This window comes from Eptatretus burgeri, chromosome 2, assembly GCF_056783735.1.
Source record: "Eptatretus burgeri isolate ZD-2024b chromosome 2, Ebu_testis_v1, whole genome shotgun sequence".
Classification (NCBI taxonomy): domain Eukaryota; kingdom Metazoa; phylum Chordata; class Myxini; order Myxiniformes; family Myxinidae; genus Eptatretus; species Eptatretus burgeri.
Genome location: NC_140962.1, coordinates 2,193,899 through 2,216,266, shown reverse-complemented (window position 1 = coordinate 2,216,266; position 22,368 = coordinate 2,193,899). Strand labels below are relative to the sequence as shown.

Here is a 22,368-nt window from a genome sequence, read left to right as displayed (position 1 = left end):
CCACCTGCACTGACCAGAATTAATTAACCGAATGTAATACAATTACAGTCTGAGGGCCAAAGTACGTTTCATCGCTTGCAATGGCAAAACCTATGCAAAAATAAATAACTATTTAACCCCAAGGAAGAAAATCATGACAGCTAATTGGATCTTGTAATATTTTCCTCAATTCTTATAAAGTAGTCAGTTTCTTCCTCAATTGCTCCATCCTCTGCTTGCAGATGTTTGTCGAAGTATGGAAGAATCTCCATTACCTGGGGGAAAGAAAGATAGAAAGTTGCAGATGACCCAATTCAGAATTGGACAATCAAGAACTTCATGAATGAGTAACAGCTGCATCAAAGCTGTTTAAAATGTCATTGCTTCAATCATTATTATGCGCAACAGAGTAAGGCTAAAGTAAGTGCTTGTCTGATGGCCTTGGGTGGCCACTTCAGGCCAGCATTGGGGTTGGAACCAGAGGTATAAAACTGGGTTTGGAACCTCTATGATAGCCCAAGAACTGTTAAAAGTCAATTTTGGAGTTTTGGTGACATCCACGTCTGCTCCCTGATCATAAGATTTATGCAACAAAGTTTAAATATGCCCACCACCAAAACTGACCACAGAAAAAAAAAAAATGTGATTCAGATGGTAAAACAAATTTCTAAATAATTGAGTTTGTACAAGTGTTAAAAACTGGTGTCATGCCACAGAAAAAGTGAAATGTGGAAAAATAAAAAAGGTTTGAGGGAAAGTTGGACATTATCATACCAAAGTAAAGAGTGGCAACAATGAGGAGAAATATGGACTGGGAATCCAACAGATTGGGTGAGGTGTGAAATGTCACAAAAGGCCTTCACTGCAATGCATTGCATGATGGTGTAAGGGCTGACACCAAGCCAGCTGGAATGAGGACAGTTTGTCATATACATATTTGGAGGAGAGAAAGCGAACGAAATAAAAAGGAGGAAGAGGGGAAAGAAAGGAAAGGCAGGAAAGAGAGAGGAGTAGAGGGGAAAGAGAGGAAAGGCAGGAAAGAAAGAAGGGAAAGGCAGGAGAGAAAGAAGGGAAAGGCAGGAGAGAAAGAAAGGAAAGGCAGGAGAGAAAGAAAGGAAAGGCAGAAGAGAAAGAAAGGAAAGGCAGGAGAGAAAGAAAGGAAAGGCAGGAGAGAAAGAAAGGAAAGGCAGGAGAGAAAGAAAGGAAAGAAAGAGCAGGAAAGAAAGAAAGGAAAGGCAGGAAAGAAAAAAGGAAAGCAAGAAAGGAAAGGCAGGAAAGAAAGAATGAAAGCAAGAAAGGAGCAGGAAAGAAAGAAAGAAAGAGCAGGAAAGAAAGAAGGAAAGGCAGGAAAGGCAGGAAAGAAAGGCAGGAAAGAAAGAAAGGCAAGGCAGGAAAGAAAGAAAGGAAAGAGAGAAAGAAAGAGCAGGAAAGAAAGAAAGGAAAGGCAGGAAAGAAAGAAAAGAAAGGCAGGAGAGAAAGAAAGAGCAGGAAAGAAAGAAAGGAAAGGCAGGAAAGAAAGAAAAGAAAGGCAGGAGAGAAAGAAAGGAAAGGCAGGAGAGAAAGAAAAGAAAGGCAGGAGAGAAAGAAAGGAAAGGCAGGAGAGAAAGAAAGGAAAGGCAGGAGAGAAAGAAAGGAAAGGCAGGAGAGAAAGAAAGGAAAGGCAGGAGAGAAAGAAAGGAAAGGCAGGAGAGAAAGAAAGGAAAGGCAGGAGAGAAAGAAAGGAAAGGCAGGAGAGAAAGAAAGGAAAGGCAGGAGAGAAAGAAAGGAAAGGCAGGAGAGAAAGAAAGGAAAGGCAGGAGAGAAAGAAAGGAAAGGCAGGAGAGAAAGAAAGGAAAGGCAGGAGAGAAAGAAAGGAAAGGCAGGAGAGAAAGAAGGGAAAGGCAGGAGAGAAAGAAGGGAAAGGCAGGAGAGAAAGAAGGGAAAGGCAGGAGAAGAAGAAAGGAAAGGCAGGAGAGTAAGAAAGGAAAGGCAGGAGAGAAAGAAAGGAAAGGCAGGAGAGAAAGAAAGGAAAGGCAGGAGAGAAAGAAAGGAAAGGCAGGAGAGAAAGAAAGGAAAGGCAGGAGAGAAAGAAGGGAAAGGCAGGAGAGAAAGAAGGGAAAGGCAGGAGTGAAAGAAAGGAAAGGCAGAAGAGAAAGAAAGGAAAGGCAGGAGAGAAAGAAAGGAAAGGCAGGAGAGAAAGAAAGGAAAGGCAGGAGAGAAAGAAAGGAAAGGCAGGAGAGAAAGAAAGGAAAGGCAGGAGAGAAAGAAAGGAAAGGCAGGAGAGAAAGAAAGGAAAGGCAGGAGAGAAAGAAAGGAAAGGCAGGAGAGAAAGAAAGGAAAGGCAGGAGAGAAAGAAAGGAAAGGCAGGAGAGAAAGAAAGGAAAGGCAGGAGAGAAAGAAAGGAAAGGCAGGAGAGAAAGAAAGGAAAGGCAGGAGAGAAAGAAAGGAAAGGCAGGAGAGAAAGAAAGGAAAGGCAGGAGAGAAAGAAAGGAAAGGCAGGAGAGAAAGAAAGGAAAGGCAGGAGAGAAAGAAAGGAAAGGCAGGAGAGAAAGAAAAGAAAGGCAGGAGAGAAAGAAAGGAAAGGCAGGAGAGAAAGAAAGGAAAGGCAGGAGAGAAAGAAAGGAAAGGCAGGAGAGAAAGAAAGGAAAGGCAGGAGAGAAAGAAAGGAAAGGCAGGAGAGAAAGAAAGGAAAGGCAGGAGAGAAAGAAAGGAAAGGCAGGAGAGAAAGAAGGGAAAGGCAGGAGAGAAAGAAGGGAAAGGCAGGAGTGAAAGAAGGGAAAGGCAGGAGAGAAAGAAGGGAAAGGCAGGAGAGAAAGAAAGGAAAGGCAGGAGAGAAAGAAAGGAAAGGCAGGAGAGAAAGAAAGGAAAGGCAGGAGAGAAAGAAAGGAAAGGCAGGAGAGAAAGAAAGGAAAGGCAGGAAAGAAAGAGCAGGAAAGAAAGAAAGGAAAGAAAGAAAGGAAAGAAAGGAAAGAAAGAAAGGAAAGAGAGAAAGAAAGAGCAGGAAAGAAAGAAAGGAAAGGCAGGAAAGAAAGAAAAGAAAGGCAGGAGAGAAAGAAAGGAAAGGCAGGAGAGAAAGAAAAGAAAGGCAGGAGAGAAAGAAAAGAAAGGCAGGAGAGAAAGAAAAGAAAGGCAGGAGAGAAAGAAAGGAAAGGCAGGAGAGAAAGAAAGGAAAGGCAGGAGAGAAAGAAAGGAAAGGCAGGAGAGAAAGAAAGGAAAGGCAGGAGAGAAAGAAAGGAAAGGCAGGAGAGAAAGAAAGGAAAGGCAGGAGAGAAAGAAAGGAAAGGCAGGAGAGAAAGAAAGGAAAGGCAGGAGAGAAAGAAGGGAAAGGCAGGAGAGAAAGAAGGGAAAGGCAGGAGTGAAAGAAAGGAAAGGCAGGAGAGAAAGAAAGGAAAGGCAGGAGAGAAAGAAAGGAAAGGCAGGAGAGAAAGAAAGGAAAGGCAGGAGAGAAAGAAAGGAAAGGCAGGAGAGAAAGAAAGGAAAGGCAGTAGAAAAAAAAAGGAAAGGCAGGAGAGAAAGAAAGGAAAGGCACGAGAGAGAGAAAGGAAAGGCAGGAGAGAAAGAAAGGAAAGGCAGGAGAGAAAGAAAGGAAAGGCAGGAGAGAAAGAAAGGAAAGGCAGGAGAGAAAGAAAGGAAAGGCAGGAGAGAAAGAAAGGAAAGGCAGGAGAGAAAGAAAGGAAAGGCAGGAGAGAAAGAAAGGAAAGGCAGGAGAGAAAGAAGGGAAAGGCAGGAGAGAAAGAAGGGAAAGGCAGGAGAGAAAGAAGGGAAAGGCAGGAGAGAAAGAAGGGAAAGGCAGGAGTGAAAGAAGGGAAAGGCAGGAGAGAAAGAAGGGAAAGGCAGGAGAGAAAGAAAGGAAAGGCAGGAGAGAAAGAAAGGAAAGGCAGGAGAGAAAGAAAGGAAAGGCAGGAGAGAAAGAAAGGAAAGGCAGGAGAGAAAGAAAGGAAAGAAAGAGCAGGAAAGAAAGAAAGGAAAGAAAGGAAAGAAAGAAAGGAAAGGCAGGAAAGAAAAAAAGAAAGCAAGAAAGGAAAGGCAGGAAAGAAAGAATGAAAGCAAGAAAGGAGCAGGAAAGAAAGAAAGAAAGAGCAGGAAAGAAAGAAAGAAAGAGCAGGAAAGAAAGAAAGAAAGAGCAGGAAAGAAAGAATGAAAGCAAGAAAGGAGCAGGAAAGAAAGAAGGAAAGGCAGGAAAGGCAGGAAAGAAAGGCAGGAAAGAAAGAAAGGCAAGGCAGGAAAGAAAGAAAGAAAGGAGCGCCCAAGGTGACTCAAAAATGTTCACACTGATCAGATGTAGCGTTCCATAACTGCAATTATGATGTCATAATGAAGGCACCAATGACATCATAAAAAAATAATAAAAACCACACTCGTTCTTCATGAGGAGTACTTGCCATTTGCCAAGTTTCAATTTTTTCCCTTGGTGCAGTTTTAGAGATAGAGGTCCAAAGTTTTTCTGTTTTTCCAACATGGCTGCCACATCATGTGACCTATGACATCATAATTATCATTAAAACATTCTACATGAGTAGTCGCACCAATGGTGACAATTGTCTCAATCTGACAAGCGGTTGCAGAGAAAAACACAAAAGTTCTGTGCAGACAAACAGACGGACCCAAATGCAGACAAACAGACGGACCCAAACAGACGGACCCAAACAGACGGACCCTCTCCTTCGGCGAGGGTAACCAGTGGGGAAAATCACGACCAAATGTCCACTTTCAGTGGTAATTCACTAACCCACAACATCCAGAACAGACGATTCCTCAGAAAAACAAACAAGAAGAACAACTTTCTGATTCATGTGGGAAGCGGATCACGCATGCTCAAAACCAATACAATCTTCAACTTCCACGGCAATATTTTCCATGGTTCTCTTTGTAGGTGGCTTCCTCCAAGCGGAAAGAAGCAAATCCACATGCAAAGTCAGGCGAACCAGAAAAACTTGTTAACGTGGAAGTAAAGGGTTTATTATGATAAAGATAACAACTTCAGAGTAACTGCTCTTACCTCGCTTACACTTGAATCAATTTTTCAGATTGTGGAAGCTTCTGATTACTCATCACCTTCAGCATATTCACACTTTCTTTTCCCTCATCACTCTGCCCTTGATGATCAAAGTTCAAGTGTACCTCCTCTGTGTTATGGATCCTTGAGAAGGAACATGATTTCAAGCAGATATGTAGTTAACAAATCAATATAGCTTACACTGCTGTTGCAATATTACTGTTCGGATCCAGTTAAAATTTGCATTGTTATTTTGCTTACTGGTTGCGGAAGTGTGGTTGACATAGCCAGTGATGAGGATTCGCATTGCCCCTGGACTTAGCCTCCAACTAGAATAAAAGTCGAATGTTATTAAAGGTTGAAGCTCGGTCAAGTCGAAGCATTAAATCGGACTGTGGGGGGGGGGGGGGGAAAGAGGACCTGGCAACGTGCTGCAAGACGAGCATCAATATCAGCCATATCTGTTACACTTCGTGCTGTGGCCAGCTCCTCACGCAGATCTGGATTCAGTGGGAGTCTGTGCAGAAGAAACAGCATACGTGTTAAATGCAAACAAGCTCGTACAATATGCAGAAGTTACCGAAACACTTGCAAGTTAAACACGCATGCGCGCGCACGCACACACGCACGCAAGCACGCACACACACCCTGCAATTGTCAGCTGACTACTTTTTGACATGCATCATGTTTGTTCAAACACTGGTAGAAGCATGTATACAACTGGCGGTAATGCTCATTTTATTCCACCTTCAACAGCGGGTGGAAGAATGATACAATGGCTCATCGCCAAGAGCATGTCGAGGACTGAATTTTTCTTCAGTTAATGAATATTTCCAAAAATGAATTGAAACTAAATAATGACAGCAAATCATTCAGGAGGATATCTATTGACTGTGTTCCAGTCGACACGCGACGAGTTCACACATACATTGATAACACCAACACAACTATTACCACGATACAGAAGAGTCGATGAAGCTATTGTTCATGGAAGGATGTGTTTAATATGACCGACATTCTGATTAAGCACAGCGTGCATCCGTATCCACCTTGTCAATAACGTTTCCCCAAAGGGTCTCGACTGAAGCGGTGTGTGCAATCCGAGATCACCGTTTTCAGATAATCGACAATCATGAGGGCCATCTTGTAAAGTTGCTTCTCAGGGAAGCAATCTCACGATGATGACCATCTTGCACCGTTTCATTGGGGCGCAGAGTTATCAGGTGATGATGTTCGATTTTAAAACACACGCACACACACACACAAAACCGATGAATGGACTTACTGTTTGGGGTGCATGGGACATTGAACTCCTTTCTGAACTTCCTCTGTGCTGTCGCATGACCGACATTGTCTCAATCAACTACTCAAGTTTGGTTTTCTGCTGCAGAAGGCCTGTGGTTCACCATAATTTTCTATCTAAAGATAGATTACCCATCATGGACATAAAATTTAACATGAAACAAAACTTAACAAGACTTTCCTCGGTATCTCGATGCCAGTTTGTCATCAAAAGATGGTTCATGATAATGTGCAAACTCATGGCACGTCATCTGGAACACCCTGTAGAAGTGATGCTGCAAGGATTCCTGCAGCAAGGAAGGAAATTTATAATTATTCTCAAGTTTGTGGTTCAAACACTGAGAAAACCACGAGAAGATTCCAAATCACTGCAATATTTGGCTCATCTGTTGACATATTATTGTTTATAAAAATAAAAAACAAACGAGTAATTCGACTGCGCGCAGTCGATGGGTATGCCTCCGCTCTCCCGCACAAACACTTAAGTATTGACATATTTGACCCTTGACCTTTATCATATCTGGCCCAAAATCTCATCAATTAATTGCCCTGTCTAACTTTTGCCTTTGTACCAAGTTTGATGAAATTCTGTCCAATATTTGAGTTAGGGCGTAAACAGTAAAATTTCAGAGTTTGACCTTGACCTTTGACCCTTGACCTTTATCACATCTGGCCCAAAATCTAATCATTTCATTGCCCTGTCTTACTTTACCTTTTTTACCAAGTTTGATGAACTTCTACAATTCGCTTCTTGAGTTATCGCAGAAACGAAAATCCGGACGGACGGACAACCCAGAAACATAATGCCTCCGGCACCCTTGGTGCGGAAGCATAACAATGGATGAAATCAAAAGAACACTGAGGTCGGCTAACCACCATCGGAAGGAAGGAGAACCTGATGATTTTTCAGGCATTAACCATTCTTACTCTTTTGCTTTGATGAATGCTGAAGCATCAGAATTTCCTTGCTTACCACGGTGGTTAGCAGACCTCAATCAACATACTGATGATTTCATCCATCAACTTGAATTACAACCTGCAACTTGCACAAACACTGGATATACTTTCATCCTAGAAAAAAATAAAATGCTGTATACAACTAGAAGGGCACTTGGGAGCATATACCTCCGCCACGTAATGCCTGATCCACGAGAACATATCGGGCCCAATACATTTTTGAAATACCGTGCTATACAGTACGATATCGTTTTTGGCCCTTTCTCTCAATGGTGAAGAATCACTTAAAGAATTAAATAATTCTCGTATCCAGATCCGGATTTTCACCAAAATCGAATCAATTCGTCACACACACACACACACACACACACACACACACACACACACACACACACACACACACACACACACACACACACACACACACACACACACACACACACACCAAATTTGGTCTGAATCCCTCCACAACTTTTTGAAATGTTATGCTACATATTAGTTTCGCCCAATCGCTGAACGGTGAAGAATCACTAAAAAAATATATCAAATCCGGATCTTCATCAAAATTGAATCAATTCTTCCTTGATACACACCGAACATGTCCAACAAGTTTCGTCCGAATCCGTCCACAACTTTTTTGAGATATCGTGCTATATATCATCTTTGGCCCGATCTCTCAATGGTGAAGAATCACTAAAAAAAATTTGGAGTAGTCTGATCCAGATCCGGATCTTCACCAAAGTCTAATCAGTTTGTCCTTGTCACACCCAACCTGTGCACAAAATTTCATCTGGATGCATCCACAACTATTTGAGATATTCTGCACACAGTCAAACAAACAAAGACAGAAAGGAAAACATAACCTCCTTCACCTTCGGTGGCAGAGGTTATCATACAGCAACAATTTATCAGAGAGGTTGCATATCATTCAAATATTTGATTTTCATAAATTTTTTGTGCAATTTATACAATACAAAATGGGTTCCCTTCCAAGGAACTTCAACACAGGAGGCGATCAAATGGCCCATCAAGTCTGCGCAATGGTTGTCAATCTATGGTTGTTTGCCAATGCTCTATCCTTTTAAAATGCTGACAATCAAGCAAGGAAGCAGCACGTTATTTGGTGGGACTTATTTGGTTTGACCATTATTAGCGTCGTTAATACGACCGACTCGCTCAGCAATTGAATGACCGACATCCTACTCGGAGCAGATGCTCAAATCATTATGCCAACAAATCGAAATAACCTTGTTAAATTCAAGATTGCTAATAATGGTCCTCAAGCCTGGTGTTGGCTTAGTGGTTAAGGTGGCTGGCTTTGGACTTTAAGATCCTGAGTTTGAGCACCCTGTTTTTTAACCGTTGAATTAACACCAGGTGGGGTTGACTCAGCCTGTCATCCTTCCGAGGTGGGCGAAATGAGTACCAGTGTACTTGGGTTTCAACCATTTGGGGTAACCTGCATCGGAGTGGCGACCCGTCTGGAATTGTACTCCTTGCCAATGAAACTTCCTCGGCAACCCTACGAAGATTTACGGCAAGAAAAGAATGGTATTATATTATTATCGATAATGGTCCTCAAAAAACCCCCAAAACACACAAGGTTCTTCAATCGATTGATGTACAACCAGAAGTCAGTCGAGTAATGGTCCAAACTTTCAGAGTTTATTAACAGGAAAAGCACAACGAAATACTCGAATACGCCAATGCGTAACGGTAGAAGGCAAAAGGTGAATGGCTTTTCTTTCCCTCCTTCACAAACTTTCTCTTTCATATTCTCTCTCCACAAACTATTGAGAGAACTCCCGTGTAATTTCTAGATGTCCAACGAGCGGTTGCTGAGAGAGACTCGGATGAGATTTGTTACCTGCATAGTCCGTGAGCGTCAGTTGCGGCTGTATGGACATGTGGCTTGTTTTCCTGACGCTGATCCTGCTCACCAGATTCTCTCAGCGAGGGAGTCTCGTGAGTGGAGGAGGCCAATGGGCCGACCACGTTCCTCGTGGTTGCAGCAGGTTAACCAGTATCTCAAGGAGATGGGGATGGGCCTGGCATCTGCCTGGGGGATGGCCAGACGGAGGCCCCTGGAGTACCGGCGGAAAGTGGACGCAGCGACGCGCTGTTCTGACACATGCTCCCATACCTGACCTGACCATACGCGGGTGCCTCGAGAAATGAATGAAAACACTTTTTTTTTTTCCTTTCTTTCAGCTATAAAATAAAACTCACATTTTAACTTGTCACATTTTCGCTTACTCTCAATTTATGAGCATCTCCAGCTTTAACATGATAAAATCGTAAATATCATTAAGTCATGCACAGAATGCCAATGAACCACTTAACAAAATGGTTGATAAAGACGATGTAACAATGGTGCAAGTATGTTTGTGTCAGAGATACGAGGTCTGTCTAAAAAGTAACGGGACTGAGCCTGCTGTGTACTCCACTTGCACAACTCGAATGAACGGGTTGCGTCAGTCTTTCGCAACATTCCAGCAATATATACGATTGGTGATGGTTGACTGCGCTCAGTGTGTGATTTTTTTACAGGTCGTGCTTTACACGTTGTCTAATCTGAGTCGTCACACTACGAGTCGTGAGCAGAGAGCCAATCTGAAGTTTATTGCCAGGCTTGGCAAAACACCTTCTGAATCCTTCGCAATGCTGCAGCAAGTCGACGGGGGAAGAAACGATGTCATGTACACGTGCATTTGAATGGCACAAGAGGTTCAAAGAGGGACGGGAGGAGGTTGAAGACGATCCATGGTCTGGAAGACCTTCAACGAGCAGAACGGCGGACAACATCGAGCATGTGAAGCAGATGGTGTGGGCAGATCGTCGACTCACGGTGCGGATGATTGCTGAGGAACTTTCCATCAACAAGGACACTGTCTAGCGCATCATCACTGAAAATCTCGAAATGCGCAAGGTGTGCACAAAGATGGTCCCCAAGTTGTTGTCCGAGGACAAGAAACAGCAAAGAGTCACTGTCTGTCAAGACATTATCGATCGCCTCGAGGACGATCCAGACCATCTTGGATACCATACGGCAGAGTCATCAGTGGAAAAGTCCGGCATCACCAAGACCAAAGGAAGTAAGGATGTTGAAGTCGAAGGTCAAGGTGATGCTCATCGCGTTTTTTGACATCAAGGGCATCGTCCACTTCGAGTTTCTACCACAGGGTCAAAGAGTGAATCAATATGTGTACAAGGAGATCCTCCGGCACCTTATGATATTGTTGCGAATCTGGAAGCCATGAGCACACAGATATTCAGGTCCTATAGATTAGTTATCTCGATAAGTAAGTGTTTTATGGATAGCCCTTTCCCCAGTCTAATGGGTAATTAGTATGTGAATGCGCTACGATTGTTATTAGAATATCCCACCAACAATAACATCAACGACAACAACGCCATCTCCACGTCCATCCTGACACCATGACGCTCGCGGCATTCTTCGTGCATGCCAGCCAGCAGGCACGCGCGTGCGTGGGCGGAGTCTAGCATAGGCATGGCGTCCCTCCGTGGCCAATCGGTAGAGAGCAGGCGTCTTCCATGCTCCGCCTCCGATCCAAGAGAATCGCCATTGAGCACGCGGTCTGAGGTGAAGCAGTAGGCGGAGCCACCAAACGCCCCTGCTGGAGATTCCACCCAGAGGGATGGGAGCGCCCCGCCCACCACGTGCCTGTCCAATGGGGAGCGGACAAGGAGTCGCCCGATGCTTCCTGTCCAATGGGAGGGATGACGAGGGCGCATGTGCAGAAGGTCGTTTGACGGGGGAGGGGCCTACAAAGATTGGTTGCTGAGAGGTTTTCTCTCTCTCTGCTCTGGGAATCAACCTCGACCCGGCTCCCACTTTGGAAATCTTCTCGCTATCATCGACCTCGTCCCGGCTACTGAGCTTTTCTTGTCGTTGCTGGAGGCTCCGCCTGGCTGGTTCGACGACGCCACCCGGAGTCCCAAGAGAAGGGGACGTCCAGCTGCGCGTTCGCCGCCAGGTAACCTGCCGCCTCTGGCTCACAGCCGGACTGTCCTCCTCGGCTGGACAGCCACAATAGAGACCCTCAGGGTCCAATCATTCTGTCTGGGTGTGCATGTGTCTGTTTGTGGCGCCAGTCTGGCAAGTAGTGAATTGCATAAGTGCCGTGCTGTACATACGCGTCTTCTAATAATCGGTTTAAATCTTCCCTTACGTGCTCTCTAGCAATTGCCCCATTGCTTGTAATAAATATCCTGTTGTTGAATGTACTCAGCTTGTCGTGTCCATTTCTGCCATTGACTGGTTGTGTCGTGCGTGTGAGGGATTAGCTGACCATTGCCGGGGTAACAAGATAATCGGGCCGACGGAACTCGGCGATAAAACCGCTCGGCAACGCACGCGGAACGAGCGCGCTTAAGCGGCTCGCTTCCGTACGAGTTCCGTCGAGGTATAAATTCTCGGTATTTGTCTGCGCGGATAATTAGGTATATCGAGATTCGGCGATTGACCATGTACCGCGCGGAAAGAATATTGACAGTTTATTGTGCGTTTAGGCACCCGTAGCAGGGTTCCGGAGTTGTCCGGAAGCTACGACTGGATTCCGGGCGATCGAGCCGAGATGACTCCACTGTTCCATCTGGTGGTCGTGCTCGTGGCGATGCACCGGCGAAACCACAACAATATCAATCCAGGATAAGAGGAGGGATCTGTGGGAGAACAACGCCTGGGTGCTCCACCATGACAACGCCCCTGCTCACAGTGCCCTGAGTATCCAACAGTCTCTGGCGGAGAGGAACGTGCTAACTCTGGAGCAACCCCCGTATTCGCAGACTTGCCCCCTTGTGATTTTTTCTTATTCCCCAAGCTCAAGGGGGTGATCAAGGGGACTCGATTTACTGATCTGGAGGCCATCAAAAGGGCCGTGACGACGGAATTCCGGAGGATTCCAGAAGAAGCCTTCTGGGGGTGCATCAAAGCATGGAAGAAGAGGATGGACAAGTGTGTGAGACTGGATGGAAACTATTTTGAAGGGGACAAGCTGCGATTTCAGTATATTTTTTGGAATAAAATTTCTGTGGTCAGTCCCGTTACTTTTTAGACAGAATTCGTATGGTGTGTACTGAATAAACACACCATAAAGGCTTGCCAGGTTTGTCGAACCGTGAAAATAGTGCCGTGACTCCGCAGCAAAAATTTGGTTCAGATTCGGCTCGGCAATTTCGGAAAAATATTTGCCGAAATAAAAAATATTTTATTTCGGCAAATAAAAATATTTGCCGAAAAATATTTGGTCCCCGATCGGCTCGGACGTCTGAGAAACTTGCATTGCAGAAAGCAAATGTAAATTAATCATATGGGGGAATTTCATAAAGGAATTTGGGAATTAATCACATGGGGGAATTAATCATATGGGGGAAGTAAATTAATCATAAAGCTTATGTAAATTAATAGAACAATGTTCTAATGCAGGAGATGATGACGATGAATTAGATGCTTAATAGTGCAAATTTTCTTTCCATTCCTTTCATCCTATAATCTATGGAATAAAAGGAGCAGAGTCTCTACATCGTGCTTCGTTCGAAAAAGTTTCTGTTGTTGCAGAAAAATAAAAATAGGACCATACATCCTGATGCTCACCTGGATCAGGAGCAACAGTCACTCAAACCCACCTGCAGATCCCCTGAGACCATGAGTTTTTTCAATGCCATGAACAAGCTTTGGTACATCACGGGTGATGAAGGTTGTGGTCAAGTTTGATCCAAATCGTGTGTGTAGTTTCAGAAAAGAGAGCAAATACATATTTTTGGGGGTAAATCCCCCACCCTCCCACCCCCCGTGTAAACCCCTTTAATGAGCACAGATTGTGATGCAGTCAACAAACCTTCGTTAGGAATCAGATATGAAGCTTGTGGCCAAGTTTCATCAAAATCACGTGTTTGGTTCAAGCGATAATGACTAAAGTGTTTACGGACCGACTCACTCACTGATTGACTGACTGACTGACTCACCTACGGACACTGCTTGATTGCATAAGCTCATCAGACTAAAGTCCAGGTGAGATAAAAATGGTGCTTTTGAGAAGATAGTAATCGATTCACTTGATTGGAAAGCTTCTTTCCGAGTTTGAAGAAGAATGAGAGCTCATGGGTTCTTGACACAGCAGTTTCAACGGAAGCATTATTCTACCAAAGTAGGAACCCTTTAGGACACAGAAGGAGCACACAAACAACAACAACAACCACAGCCACAGCCGATCAGAGTTCACCCAGAAGTAGCCATGCCGTGAGACCTGTGCTCATGACTAATTCAGAGCGAGACAAGCAACAGTTGCAGTGCCTGATTTGTGGTAACATTGTCCTTTGAAACTCACAAGGAAGCAACATGACCATTCCATAGCACATCCAATTCAAACACGAACACACATTTCCACCGCACACACTTGCGAAATACTGAAATTACTACATTTCATGTGACAGGAAAATATCCGAGTTATTTTCCGAGTTGACAAGCAAATCCGGCTCGACCCGGAATGGCAACTCGCCGAGTTCGGGAACAGCACCAGGTAAAACACCTCTTATTTTACAAAAGTTCCAGTATTAAAGAGAATTTACACAAACTTGCCATTTGGGGGGGGGGGGGAATGTATGTGGGAGAACCATCCAGGAAACCTAATAATGTGAAAAAGGAACGTTGAATGTTCAATGGATATGGAAATAAGGATAAACTATTTAATACAACAATCAGTGGTGAAAACATTTTTTTAAAAATTGTGAAGTGGAGCAGTTTTAAAAAGAAAAACCCCAATGAACATCCTTGAAGAGGAAGGTGTTCCGGTTATCCTGACCGCCGTCGCTTCATCACTTCGACACATCCAATGGTGTATACATGATGCACATCACAAACTTACTCAGTGTAAAACTGTCAGTATGTCACGAGAAATGACCAATTGCAGCAGGACAATGTCAATAAATAAATAAATAAATAAACAAACAATCCCCAGTAATACCCCAGTCTTTGAGAAAAAGACAACATAAAGTAAAGAATGAAGAGAGTAAAAAATACATTCCACGTACGACTTGTGCCAGAGGCGGAACAGATGTGCACGGACACTGGAGCATCCGACAGAGTGCTGCTGTGCTAATTCCAGGTATTCAGTGCTGATTTCCCAAACAGGGGGCGACCGACCTTCAAAGATCGCCGGATTATGAAGGTGCCCATCTTCACACACAGGACAGCAACAAAAACAAGAAAACAAGTTTGAGATGAACCTGCAATTGAATATGGAAATGGGGGCAGGATACCTGGACCTGTTTACCTGCAGACATGACACCGTGGGCTCCAGTTTCTCTTAAACAACGTTCGGCATCTGCGAGGCTCTGCACGTTTCCATTGGCAACCACTGGGATTGATACTGCTTGTCTACATACGAGAGGGATCGAGAGACAAAAAGAAGGTCGAACTGGAATAACAAAGCAGCATGTGTGAAATCCAGAAAGTCAACCTATTCATCAAACAGGCTGTAAGAACAAAGGAATAAAAATAGCAACCGAGGCAAAATGTTTGAATCGACAAACAGGACAAGTTTGCAATGGGGGAAATAATGAAGCAAGCAACAGAATGAGTGAGCAAGTTGAAGGTGAACAAGAAAGAATGGCTGAGCAAGACCTCACTGCTGAGATGTGCTTCCAACTCGCAAGGCCCATTTCATGACCTTTCTGTTCCCTCGTCCGTCCATGCACTACAAGGAGCTGCAAGATAGCGAAAGGGGGGGGGGGGGGGAAACAACAACAAAACAAACATAAATAGAGTGCTTTGAGGAGGGGGTGGGAGGCAGGTTTAAAGTCAAAGCATTTTAGCACAATGGCCATTGTGTCGGGATTTGTACCTTACATCCGGCTTTTTCGAGCATGCACGCATATTCGACAGTGCGACGTATATCTGAGAAGATGCGCACTTTACAACTCACAGGTACTTCGAGCTCATTTGCAGCAAGTGACACTGTACACACACAATAAAAATAAATAAAACATCGATTTACCCTTTCTTAATCAACAAATCGGTAACATCTATACTAATCAATGTGTGTGTGTGTGTGTGTGTGTGTGTGTGTGTCTCCTCCATAACTCCAAAACCATGAAACTTTGCATACACACTAAGAAAGATCCAAGGAAGTGCAAGAGTGAAAATTGGGTGTTTGAGTTTATTGAAACACCCCTTTTGAACATAATTCACAGCCTTATTCAATCATGTCCTTCATCAGGCACGTCCTCGGTCACTGCTCTCTCTGGGATCTTGAGGAGTATCCGAGGTGAGCTCGCTGGGGTCTGAAGCTGCCATGTTTTTTGGTCAACTCAACCATGCCTTGCCTTGACTTGGAACAGGCCGCAACAATTTCTTAACGATAATTTTTTTTCCTCACTTTCCTCACTCATATTATCGAATGCATGTTCATCATAGCTACAAATCGCTGGGTATTTTGCAATCCTTATAAACATCTGGAGAAGTCAGCATTCGTGGCTTTATTTCATTTCTGCACATGAATAACCAAGAGAATCTCTTAAACTAAGGACAATTACAAAATTGAGTTCCAGAATCAAACTTACAAGCAGTTCTGACTGATACAATAGTGTTTATTTGTCTAATTCAGACATATTTGACATTTTGGGCATCTCTGGGAGGTGTACGTTTAATATGACGGTCGGTGATTGCTAATCGCGTGCCAAGGGAGCCGTTTCATATCGACTGCTTCGTTCAAGTGCTTAAACCACTTAGCGAGTGCTCGACAATATTCGCACTCACTGGATACTGTACGTCGATCGACTTGAACAAAGTTCAGGGTACCATGTCTGGATTCAAATTCAGACATGTTATTACGCTCAAATTTTAACAGCTAGCATTTGTATCATTTGCAGTGAATGGTACCAAATTTGGAGATCCGAGCTTTAATAATTACCGAGTTATGGAAATATATTTTTTTGAAATGAACTTACGATCGATTTGAGCAGAGTTCAAAACAAAGTTCATGAGTTCTTAGTCACGCGTTGTTCTGCGGTGCAACAGGTGGTGGCTGGCTCGCTGAAAATGTGAAATTATATTTTCCACGACGTTTCCCCTTTTTGTACAATCTTCCATTGTACGACCCGTCACTTCGGCAAAGATAAACACAAATAAACTTAAATGTTTCGTTTTTTAAAGTTTCTTTAACCGTTTTGCTTGGTGAAGCCGCTTGGCACACATTTGCATTTCAATGACCATACCATGGTTCCATACAGGAGGTAAGAAGGTAAAATAAATGATCACAACGAGTAAAAAAATGTTTTCAGTTATGAAATAATGAATCGCCATTTCATGGCAGGAAATCTCAGAGGTATGCATGCTTGCTCTATGTAGCCTGGGTTCAAATCCTGCCCCAGCTATAAACTATCATCCCGGTGTTTCACAGAAAGGGCGATTCATCAATGTGTGTACCGCCTCTCGGATGGACGATAAACTTCGCATCACATCTGGTGGAATCCCTCACCCATCTCCTTCCTTCACCCCTCTCCTTCCCTCACCCCCGACTTCTCACTCTCTCACTCACTCCCTCTATATCTATCTCTCTCTCCCACCCCTTCCCCAACAACCCACCCTTCTCTCTCTGTTGAGGGGACTAGCATGTACAAATCAGATTCGGAGTGAGCCGACATGTGGGGTGCAAAGGTCGCTGCATGTACGAGCATGCATGCATACCTTTGCCAGGAAGAAAACGTGGGTTTTAAATGCTCACGCCCCAGGTCTCACAGTGTGTGTGTGTGTGTGTGTGTGTGTGTGTGTGTGTGTGTGTGTGTGTGTGTGTGTGTGTGTGTGTGTGTGTGTGTGTGTGTGTGTGTGTGTGTGTGTGTGTGTGTGTGTGTGGATTGGTATCTACATATGGGGTTTCAGAATGTGGAATGGAGTCCTCCAAGGGTGGGTTCAAAGTATCCACCTATATTTCAGTTTGGGGTCACGATTCATGGACCAAGCTGTGAAGTTTTTGTTCTCAAAGTTTTGTGCTGAGGGCTCTCTTCAGGATCACCGCTGAGCCCCAGACAGCTTGCCTGTCTCTATCTTTGTCTCTGTCTCATCACACTCCTCCCTCCTGCAATGTATAGCAACATTTGGTGGGGCGTCACCCCACCTCCCCAACACCGTTTCCTCACAATTTCCCCCTTCCAAGCATCCTCTCCCCCCTCCCCCAGTCATGTCATCTCCTCTCTTCTCCCTGTGCTCCCCCCCCACTTTATCCTCTCTCCCCCTGTCCTGTCCTCTCCGAGTCCTCCCCCCCATCCTCTTCTGTCCCCTCTCCCTCCCCCCCCTTAATATCTCCCTCAGCGAAGCGAGGGGTTGCATTTGCTCATATATAATAAAGCAAGCATACAAAATCATCAGTTCATTGTAAAACAAAATATACCATCAGAGATGGGGAATCCCCCGCCATTAAAAAATAATTAAAATCAGATAAGCGGTTTTCCATTTATTACAAAAAACTTTTTTTTTTAAGATGGCCACCCCAGTCGGCCATTTTGGATCCGGCCACGCCCAAAATCAATAGGGTTCTTCCTTTTCTGGTGGTACATGTGTGACCCAAATTTCAAATCGATATGGCGAAAAAACATTTTTTTCAAGATGGCCACCCCAGTCGGCCATCTTGGATCCGGCCACACCCAAAATCAATGGGGTTCTTCCTTTTCAGGTGGTACATGTGTGACCCGAATTTCAAATCGATATGGCGAAAAAATTTTTTTTCAAGATGGCTGCCCCAGTCGGCCATATTAGATCTGGCCACGCCCAAAATCAATAGGGTTCTTCCTTTTCAGGTGGTACATGTGTGACCCAAATTTCAAATCGATATGGCGAACAGTTTATGAGTTATCGCACTCACAGCTATAAATGTTGACGCCATAAATGTTGACGCCCAGCCAGCCAGCCGGACGACCGCCCAAGTCGGCCATCTTGGATCCGGCCACGCCCAAAATCAATAGGGTTCTTCCTTTTCAGGTGGTACATGTGACCCAAATTTCAAATCGATATGGCGAACAGTTTATGAGTTATCACACTCGCAGCTATAAATGTTGACGCCGCCCCAGTCGGCCATCTTGGAGCCGGCCACGCCCAAAATCAATCGGGTTCTTCCTTTTCAGGTGGTATTTGTGTGATCCAAATTTCAAATCGATATGGTGAACAGTTTATGAGTTATCACACTCACAGCTATAAATGTTGACGCCCAGCCAGCCGGACGGACGGACAGCCGGACGGACGACCCGGGAGATAACAATATTCCCCTTCCGCCACGCGGCGGGGATAAAAAAAAATTGAACATAAAAGACTTTAAGAAAATAAAAATAAAAATAACTAGAACGACGTTGTCGATGGCACACCATCGTATATTCCTGCGCGCACTGCTTTGTCCCATTAACGCGAGGTGAAATTTTATCTTGCAAAATGGATTGACTATTCTTTTCTATTTGATGTGCTTTATGACCAAAGACTTACTATGTTTACTAAATCAGAAATCATTGCAAGCATGTCAACATTTCATGAAACATTAATTTAACACTGTCCAGCAATACAGAACTGTGCATCAAATTAATCATAGGAATGAACTGTGTATAATCTTCATTAGAATTATTCATAATCAATTAGATAAATACAGTAAAACCCGTGACTGTTTGTCACTCATGGGGGCCACATAAGTAAGTTCTTTATTAAAGAATTTACCATGTACAATGGTAAATACATTTAAAAAAAATAAGCCCCCATGACCCCACCCCCTCTGGCCCAGCCCCTAGGGGTCATATCAAAAATCCAACAGTGTTGTGCACTTCCCCATACATATATCTACTATGTCCCAAAGTTTCAAGTTCCTATTTCAAACGGTGTAGGAGGAGCTATTTTGACCCCCTATCCGCTAAGGCCTTGGTCACATTTGCCACGGCGGCCGTGGGGTCTCCAAAATCTACGACCACTAGCAATTATACGGCGGCCGCAGTATTTCCACGGTCACACAATGTAGCAGTCACATATGTTTTTATTTTTCGGGTCGCCGCACGGCGTATTTATAAATTGTGGAGACCGAAAACGTGGGGTTGCCGTACGGTCTTTGATTTGATGTCGCACGGTGACCTTAGGGCGTTCCTGCGGCGGCCATATAATTTTCAAGGCAGACGCAAGGTGCCCGTAAGGCGACCGTGCGGCCAGACGGACGGTAACGAATGGGTTAATATATATATATATATTTTTTTTTTTACCAGTTTTTTTTTTTTTTTTTCCGGCTTGTCGAATTGCTACGGTGAACGGAGAAATGAAAAAAGTTATAACTCCGCGTTACAATTCCACGGCGACCTTACGGCCTGTAAAATATAGCCATACGGCGTAGGGCCACCCTGAGTCCACCTCAGAAACTCTGCGGCCGCCGCACATTTCTGTCAATTCAGAGTGCGTACGGCCACCGTATCCTCGCTGTAGAGCAAATGTGACTTAGGCCTTAGGTCTTAGAAATTGTGGAGACCGAAAACGTGGGGTTGCCGTACGGTCCTTGATTTGATGCCGCACGGTGACCTTAAGGGGGCCCTGCGGCGGCCATAGAATTTTCAAGGCAGACGCAAGGTAGCCTCAAGGTGCCCGCAAGGCGACCGCAGGGGGCCCTAAGGCGAGCGTGCGGCCAGACGGACGGTAAAGAATGGGTTAATTATTATTAGTTTTTTTTTAACCAGTTTTTTTTTTTTTCAGCTTGTCGAATTGCTACGGTGAACGTAGCAATGAAAAAGGTTATAACTCCGTGTTGTAATTCCATGGCGACCTTACAGCCTGTAAAATATAGCCATACGGCGTAGGGCCAGCCTGAGGCCACCTCACAAAATCTGCGGCCGCCGCACGTTTCTGTCAATTCAGAGGGCGTACGGCCGCCGTATCCTCGCCGTAGAGCAAATTTGACTTAGGCCTTAGGTCTTAGAAATTGTGGAGACCGAAAACGTGGGGTTGCCGGACGGTCTTTGATTTGATGTTGCACGGTGACCTTAAGGGGGCCCTGCGGCGGCCATAGAATTTTCAAGGCAGATGCAACGTCGACTCAAGGTGCCCGCAAGGCGACCGCAGGGGGCGCTAAGGCGAACGTGCGGCCAGACGGACGGTAACGAATGGGTTAATGTGTTTTTTGTTTTTTTTCGGCTTGTCGAATTGCTACGGCGAACGTAGAAATGAAAAAAAACTTATAACTCCGTGTTATAATTCCACGGCGACCTTACGACCTGTAAAATATCGCCAAACGGCGTAGGGCCACCGTGAGGCCACCGCAGAAACTCTGCAGCCGCCGCACGTTTCTGTCAATTCAGAGGGCGTACGGCCGCCGTATCCTCGCCGTAGGGCAAATGTGACTTAGGCCTAAGCACCCCCTACCCCACAAGCACCCTCTGATCATCATGCGTTTAAAAAAAAAAATGTTATTAAAATGTATAACTCATGAATATGTTTGATTTAAAAAGCTATGACAATTTTTTTTTTTCATCGACCCCCATGACCCCAACCCCTCTGGCCTGGCCCCCAGGGGTCATGTAAAAAATCCGAAAGTGTTGTGCACTTCCCCATACATATATCTACTATGTCCCAAAGTTTCAAGTTCCTATTTCAAACGGTGTAGGAGGAATTACAGGGTAAGACAGATGGACGGACGGACGGCGGAGACAATCACAATATTCCCGCTTTTCTTCGAAAGCGCTGGAATAATAAAAATCAGCCCCCATGACCCCACCCCCTCTGGCCCGGCCCCCAGGGGTCATATCAAAAATCCGAGTGTTGTGCACTTCCCCATACATATATCTACTAATATCATATATTACATATATAATATGGTAGAGAGCCTCAACTTCACACATTCTCGGTGAAAAGTATGGAAGCTGCTACGTACTCTTGGGGGAGGCAAAGGCTTCTCAATACCATCTCAAGTGTGGAACGTTACAGCTAATGCTATAATCGCCCAACTTCTCAATTCCAAAATCCATTTTCCAAAGCTCATGAGAAGCTCAGTCCAAAAATAACTCACCAATAGAATCTCTACATTCACAGACTTATACCCTCTCTCACCTCCATACACAGGAGACAAATATGACGGAGCACCATCTTCCATCAAAAGCAGCAACCAGTAGCAGGACAAGACGATATTTACCCATATTTTGAAGAACGTAGGGCTCAAATGGCGAGACATTTTTTGAATAAAAAGGTCAAGGCCCATAGAAGAGTTAGAACACGGAATGGATCAGGACACAACAGAAGAAAAGGTACAGTCGAGAAAGAGAGGAAGCACTGACAGTTGGATTGAAGGACAAAATAGAGGGAGACTTGGACAAATAATTGGTCTGGGAAGGAATGAGGAGTAGGGGAGGACAAATGGGGTCGACAACATGGATAAAGAAGCAAATTGTATTTGTCAAATGTTTATAGGGACGGATTGGTCTGCAGCAGTGGAGACCAGGATTCCAGACTTATTCTAACACCAAGTGAAAATCCAATCAATTCACTTGGAACCACATAAATGCACTAGAATTATATTATACCGTCACGTGAGACACTGAAAGTGGAAGTCTCGCTGCCGAAAAGGCGTTTTGTGAAGTCCCGAAAACCCATCCACATCCAAAATGGCTGATCAATGATTGTTGATGTTCAACGGTAGGAACTCTTGCCATGATCTTTTGTTATCCTCAATCGTGGGAAAGAAGACATTCACATGCTAGTATGAACAAAATGAGTTTAATAAACATCAATCACAGGCATCAAAAACACTTAAATGCATCCACACTGGCTCCCAAAAATCAAAAGCAAGACACCAGGCCAATTACGGTGACTTGCTTTTAATGTTAAGGGGCTGTGGCGATGTTGTTTTTGCACCAAGTCTTGTTTGGATTGGTTAGAATTCTAAGGCCCGGCAGATCAAACCCCTCATTTCCCAGAACAATTTTGACATTTGACAACAAACTGAAAGACAACGGACAAAAATGTGGGGTGAGGTAGGAAGCGAGTACACACAAGTTTCTGAGAATCATTTGCAGCTGATAAATGGTCGGTCTCATGAGTATCCAAGATGGGGCCCCACAGTGGAGATGGAAACAGTGGAAATTTTTATTTAGACAAATAAACAACCACCCATCCCCTTCCCCTCCACCCT

General features: G+C 44.4%; 1 protein-coding gene across 1 annotated transcript in view; it reads right to left on the bottom strand.

Moving 5' to 3' along the window:
- Positions 1 to 22,368, bottom strand: part of DUS1L (dihydrouridine synthase 1 like) — a 48,449-nt gene continuing 26,081 nt past the window's right edge. The window contains exons 4-11 of the mRNA XM_085860546.1: positions 15,079 to 15,191; positions 14,859 to 14,941; positions 14,509 to 14,612; positions 14,267 to 14,411; positions 5,375 to 5,471; positions 5,216 to 5,283; positions 4,958 to 5,098; positions 1 to 254 (exon numbers count right to left, since the gene is read on the bottom strand). Coding sequence (XP_085716672.1) covers positions 4,963 to 5,098; positions 5,216 to 5,283; positions 5,375 to 5,471; positions 14,267 to 14,411; positions 14,509 to 14,612; positions 14,859 to 14,941; positions 15,079 to 15,191 — 746 coding nt within the window. The 3' untranslated portion in view covers positions 1 to 254; positions 4,958 to 4,962. The remainder of the gene's footprint in view (positions 255 to 4,957; positions 5,099 to 5,215; positions 5,284 to 5,374; positions 5,472 to 14,266; positions 14,412 to 14,508; positions 14,613 to 14,858; positions 14,942 to 15,078; positions 15,192 to 22,368) is intronic.